This window comes from Fringilla coelebs, assembly GCF_963513975.1.
Source record: "Fringilla coelebs genome assembly, chromosome: 23".
Classification (NCBI taxonomy): Eukaryota; Metazoa; Chordata; class Aves; order Passeriformes; family Fringillidae; genus Fringilla; species Fringilla coelebs.
This window is the reverse complement of record NC_140049.1, coordinates 691,924-696,532: the sequence shown is the minus strand read 5'-3', so window position 1 is coordinate 696,532 and position 4,609 is coordinate 691,924. Positions and strand designations below refer to the sequence as shown.

Here is a 4,609-nt window from a genome sequence, read left to right as displayed (position 1 = left end):
TTCCAAAAAATGAGCAGCTTAAATCCATCTGGGCCTTGGCATGTAGGATAAGAGAATCTATGGTTTCCTATTAATGCTGCTCCAATCCTCTTAATGAAGATATTGGGCTGGCTTGGGCACATTTATAGCTCAGGTCATTCTTTCCACTGACACAGATAATGGTGGGGTTCAGAACAATGGGGCTGGTGTGCAGAGAAGCTGGTGGCTGCTGAGGAAGAGGAGAGGGCTCTGTGCGTGCTGAGGAGGGCTCTGAGCGGGGCTGAACAGAAGGAGTGACCCAGGAAGAGCTGCACTTTGTCATCAGGGCCATAAATGAGCTTCAGGGGGAAGGGGCAAGCAGGAGAATTTCCATGGACACGGAGAGGGGAAGGGAATAAGGAGAATATGCTCTAAAAATATGGAAATAAACAACTCCTGCCCTTTTTAGCCTAAATCTTAAAGATGGAGATGTGACAGTAAGAGGAATGTGTGTGTGTGTGCCTTCACCAATTGTCTCACAGCCTACAGCAGGCATTCCATTAACTGAATCCACCAGCAGGTTTTCCTGTGGAAGCGTTTGTTTTCTCAGGATGCCCTCTCTGTAGCTGTTGTTTTTCCTGTGCCCCATCTCACTGAAGCACTGAGCAGCCCCCACAGGCAGGTAGCACAAGCCAGCACTGCAAAGATTAATATTCCTTCCCCTATAATCCCTTTTTTCCCCTAGAAAACTCTGCAGGACAGAGATCGGGGCTGTGTGTTGTGTGTACAGGGAACCTCTGCTCCCAAATTCTTTGACAGGGAGGTATTCATGTGTAGAAAGACCCTGAGCCCCTGGAGTTTGCTTCTAAATAGGGCACAGCTCAGAACATCTGAAGGTCTCTGGGGCTCATGGGTGGGAATCTCCTAATGATCTTTAGTTATTTTTATCCGTGCCCAGTGCTCAGTGCTCCGGGGCACAGGAGCCACTCTGAGATCTCCTGGGGAGTGCACGGAGCTGCCAGGAGCTGGGCAGGGAGGAGGAACAGAAAATAAAGCACAAAAAAGGGAAGGGGACGCAGCAAGACACAGCACTAACATCAGAGGAAGGCACAGGACAGCGAGAAGAAAAAGAACAAAGCACTTTGGCAGGTTCTTCTTCTGTTCCTTCCGTTTTTAATCCTGCTCTCCGGGGGAAAATGGGGCAGCAGTTCACCAACGCTGAAGGGGAGCAAGGAGAGATCGATGTTGCTGAGCTGCAGGAATGGTACAAGAAGTTTGTGGTGGAATGCCCCAGTGGGACCCTCTTCATGCACGAGTTCAAGCGGTTCTTCGGGGTCCAGGACAACCAGGAAGCGGCAGAGTACGTGGAGAACATGTTCAGGGCTTTTGACAAGAATGGGGTGAGTGCTGAGAGGGTTTTACAGCCATTTATTTCTAAATGTTATCTATGTAACAGGGCACCAGCGAGGGCAGGAGGGGGAGTACAGCCTGGCCTGGATTTATCTCCTCAAATCTCCACCTAAATTAAGGTCAGAATGTCCCCTTAAGGGACTAAGGGTGGATTAAAAAGTTGAAACTTAGACAGCCACACTTTGAGACCCTCAAACAGCCAAGGCTCCCACTTGGCAAAAATATTTCTCTGTTGAGATAGAGGGGAAATTTCAGTGCAGGAAAATCCTACCCCGGCTTGTTCTGTGCTGCAGGAAGTGTCTGTAGCAGGTACAAGCAGGTGGGTTTTTAATAAAATATTGATTTTAGCTTGCTATCCAAAAGCAGAGGAATGCTGAACAATTCAGACATTCTGATTTTGATTCTCTTTGCTGTATTTGTCACGGGACACCTGGGGAAAGTGGGATTTGTGGTTTAGCACAGTTCCTGCATCCCTGCCCTGCTGCAGGGGCAGCCTGGCATGCTTTGGGTTCTCGGCTGCCTTGGCTGAGCAGCCCTTGCCAAATGGCTCAACCTTTCTTTTCCTGAAGCTCCTGATCATGTTCCAGCTGTGGGGATGTTTGTTCCTTGTATCAGTGCAGGAAAAGGGGGCTCAGGCTGTTCATCCCTGATCAACTCATCTCCTTTAAGCTCCCTTGGAAAATAGGGCCAAAATCTCATTGAAGTGGCAGCAAAAGTCAGTTTGTGGGAAAGGATTTAAAAGGCCGTGGAAGATGTTGGCAGGTCGGGCTTGTCTGAGAATTCAAAGTTGTGAAAAACCAAATTCCTGCAAAAAAATAAAGGTTCAGGTCCCAAATTCCATTATGAAAGCTGTGGGGAAAAGGTAGCAGAGCAAACTCCATAAAAGATGAGGTCCCATTCCTAATTTACAGGGGTTTTCCTAACAGGTCAGAGACTCTGAGGGCTGCTGGAGCATGCAGGATGGGGAGGAGGAGCCCAGCCTGGCTGCAGGGCTGTGGCTGTGCCTGCTGCAGGTCCTGCACTGCCACAAACCTTCCCCAGAGTGCCAAGTAGCCCCTGTCCCTGCCCTGTCCTGGCAGCTCCGAGCAGGTTTTCTGGGAGCTGCAAAGCACTTTTCCATCAGCTCCCTAGCTAAGAGTCACCCAGCTGCTGCCTCTGTGTTGAGCAGGACAACACCATTGATTTCCTGGAGTATGTGGCTGCCCTGAACCTGGTTCTGAGGGGGAAGCTGGAGCACAAGCTGAGGTGGACGTTCAAGGTGTACGACAAGGATGGCAACGGCTGCATAGACAAACCCGAGCTGCTGGAGATCGTGGAGGTAGGTGGGCATTGCCCAATCCCTTCTTGCAGCAATCCCTGCTCCGTGCCAGCGCTCTCAGCTGTGTGGGGCTCGTGGCAATCGTGTCCCGGGGATGCTGTGGGGCTGAGCAGACAGCCGGGCACAGGTGCCTGTGCTCCTGCCTGAGGTGAGCCTGAGGAGCCCTGCTTCCCCCCCTGAGCACCTCAGGGCTGTGCAGTGCCCCTGGCTGGGGGCAGCAGGGCCTCTGGCCAGCAAGGTGAGCAGCTGGCACTGGGAAAGCAGGGCAGCCTGTCTGGGCCACCTCCCATTGCAGTTTTGAGGTCAGCCAAGAAGCGCCCAGAACTGTGAGGCCACTGCTAATCCTCTCTCTGGGAAGGCTTGAGACAAAACCCTTCAACCTGAGCAGCAGAGGTAACCACGGACAGGTGGTGCCATGGCAGGAGCAGATACAGCCTGACCCCTTCCCGTGGCAAAGGGAGCAGAAACTGTGGCTCAGAACGTGAGCTGAGCCAGGTTTGATCTGCAGCCTGGGCACAGCTTCCCCAGGGCTGCCTTAGTCCAGATGTGCCTGGCTTTGGATGTCAGCAAAACCTCCCACTCACGGCCTGGGATTTCTCCCACCAGTGACATTCTCACTTTGCTCTCTGCAGAGGAGCCCTGAGCTGTGCCCAGAGGGTGTGAGGAGAGCAGGAGGGCAGCAGCTCCACAGAGCAAATGGGGTAATTAATGTGCAGGCACCAGGTTCCATTGCAGATCTGAGCTGCTGAGGGGCAGATCTTTCCAGAAAGGTGAAACCCCCAGCCTTTGAGAAAGACCGTCACAGCTGTGGGGTGACAGAGAGCTCAGTGCTTTCCTCTCCCAGCCTGTCCCTGATTTGGGAGCTCCCTTCAGTCCATCTACAGGCTGAAGAAGGTGTGCTGGTCGGACGTGGAGGACAGGACCCCGCTGCTGACGCCCGAGGAGGTGGTGGACAGGATATTCCAGCTGGTGGATGAGAACGGGGATGGTGAGTGATGCCCAGGCTGCATTCCTGCCCGCTGAGAGCTCCCCTGAGCTGGGCTGGCCAGAGATCCCTTGGCTCCCTGGTGTTCTCGCCATGGGCAGCTGGGCTCGGTTCTGCCCTGTTCCACAGAGCCCAAAGTGTCTTGGCAGAGCAGGGTGAGATCCTTTTCCTTGTTATTTTAATGTAAAACTCGGAGAAGTCACTGCTGGGGCGGTTTTGGTCACTCAGATCCCACCCTCTGACAGCCCCAGCAGGCCCAGGGCAGGTCCCAGCACCAAGAGCCAGGTGAGGACCCTGGTTCCAGTCGGGCTGGGCCTTGCAGGACCTGGCTGGGTCCTGGAGGGGCCTGGGAGAGCCCAGTGAGGGTGAGTGTCCCGTTGGGATGGGGCAGGGGCCACACGCTGGGTCACAGCCCCTGCAGAGCTGGGGGATCCCCTGCGATCTGATCGGCATTTCATCTGACCCTGGGTGGATCCCTGCCTCCTCCTCCTCCTCCTCCTCTCTCATCTGCCGTCCCCGCTCTCCCCCACAGGGCAGCTGTCCCTTGATGAGTTCATTGACGGAGCCAGGAAGGACAAGTGGGTGATGAAGATGCTGCAAATGGATGTGAACCCCGGGGGATGGATCACGGAGCAGAGGAGAAAGAGTGCTTTGTTCTGAGAGAATGCGGCTCTGGCAGCTGGAATGGAGGTGCTGAGTGCCAGGTGTGACCCTTCCCCTAGCCTGGTAACGACTCTCCTTTTTAATTCCATCTCAGCATCCAGATGTGGTTTAAGGAGTCATCTCGATGTCAAACCCCGTGCTGAGCACCGCTGGTACCCAGGGACTATTTCTGGCCCATGAATAAGTCTTGCTGTGTACACAGCCCTGTGTTTGCCAGCTCTGCTCTTTGGTTACACCCCGAGGAACAAACTCTGGTGGCTTCCTGCAGCATACCT

The 4,609-nt window shown here is 53.9% G+C and overlaps 1 protein-coding gene across 1 annotated transcript; it reads left to right on the top strand.

The window, feature by feature from the left end:
- Nucleotides 1–1,154: 1,154 nt before the first annotated feature.
- Nucleotides 1,155–4,331, top strand: GUCA1B (guanylate cyclase activator 1B; the record flags this gene model as incomplete). The annotated part of the gene is made up of 4 exons (XM_084220463.1): nucleotides 1,155–1,358; nucleotides 2,537–2,686; nucleotides 3,560–3,674; nucleotides 4,204–4,331. 4 exons carry the CDS (start codon nucleotides 1,155–1,157, stop codon nucleotides 4,329–4,331), a joined length of 597 nt encoding a protein of 198 aa, XP_084076589.1.
- Nucleotides 4,332–4,609: the final 278 nt, after the last annotated feature.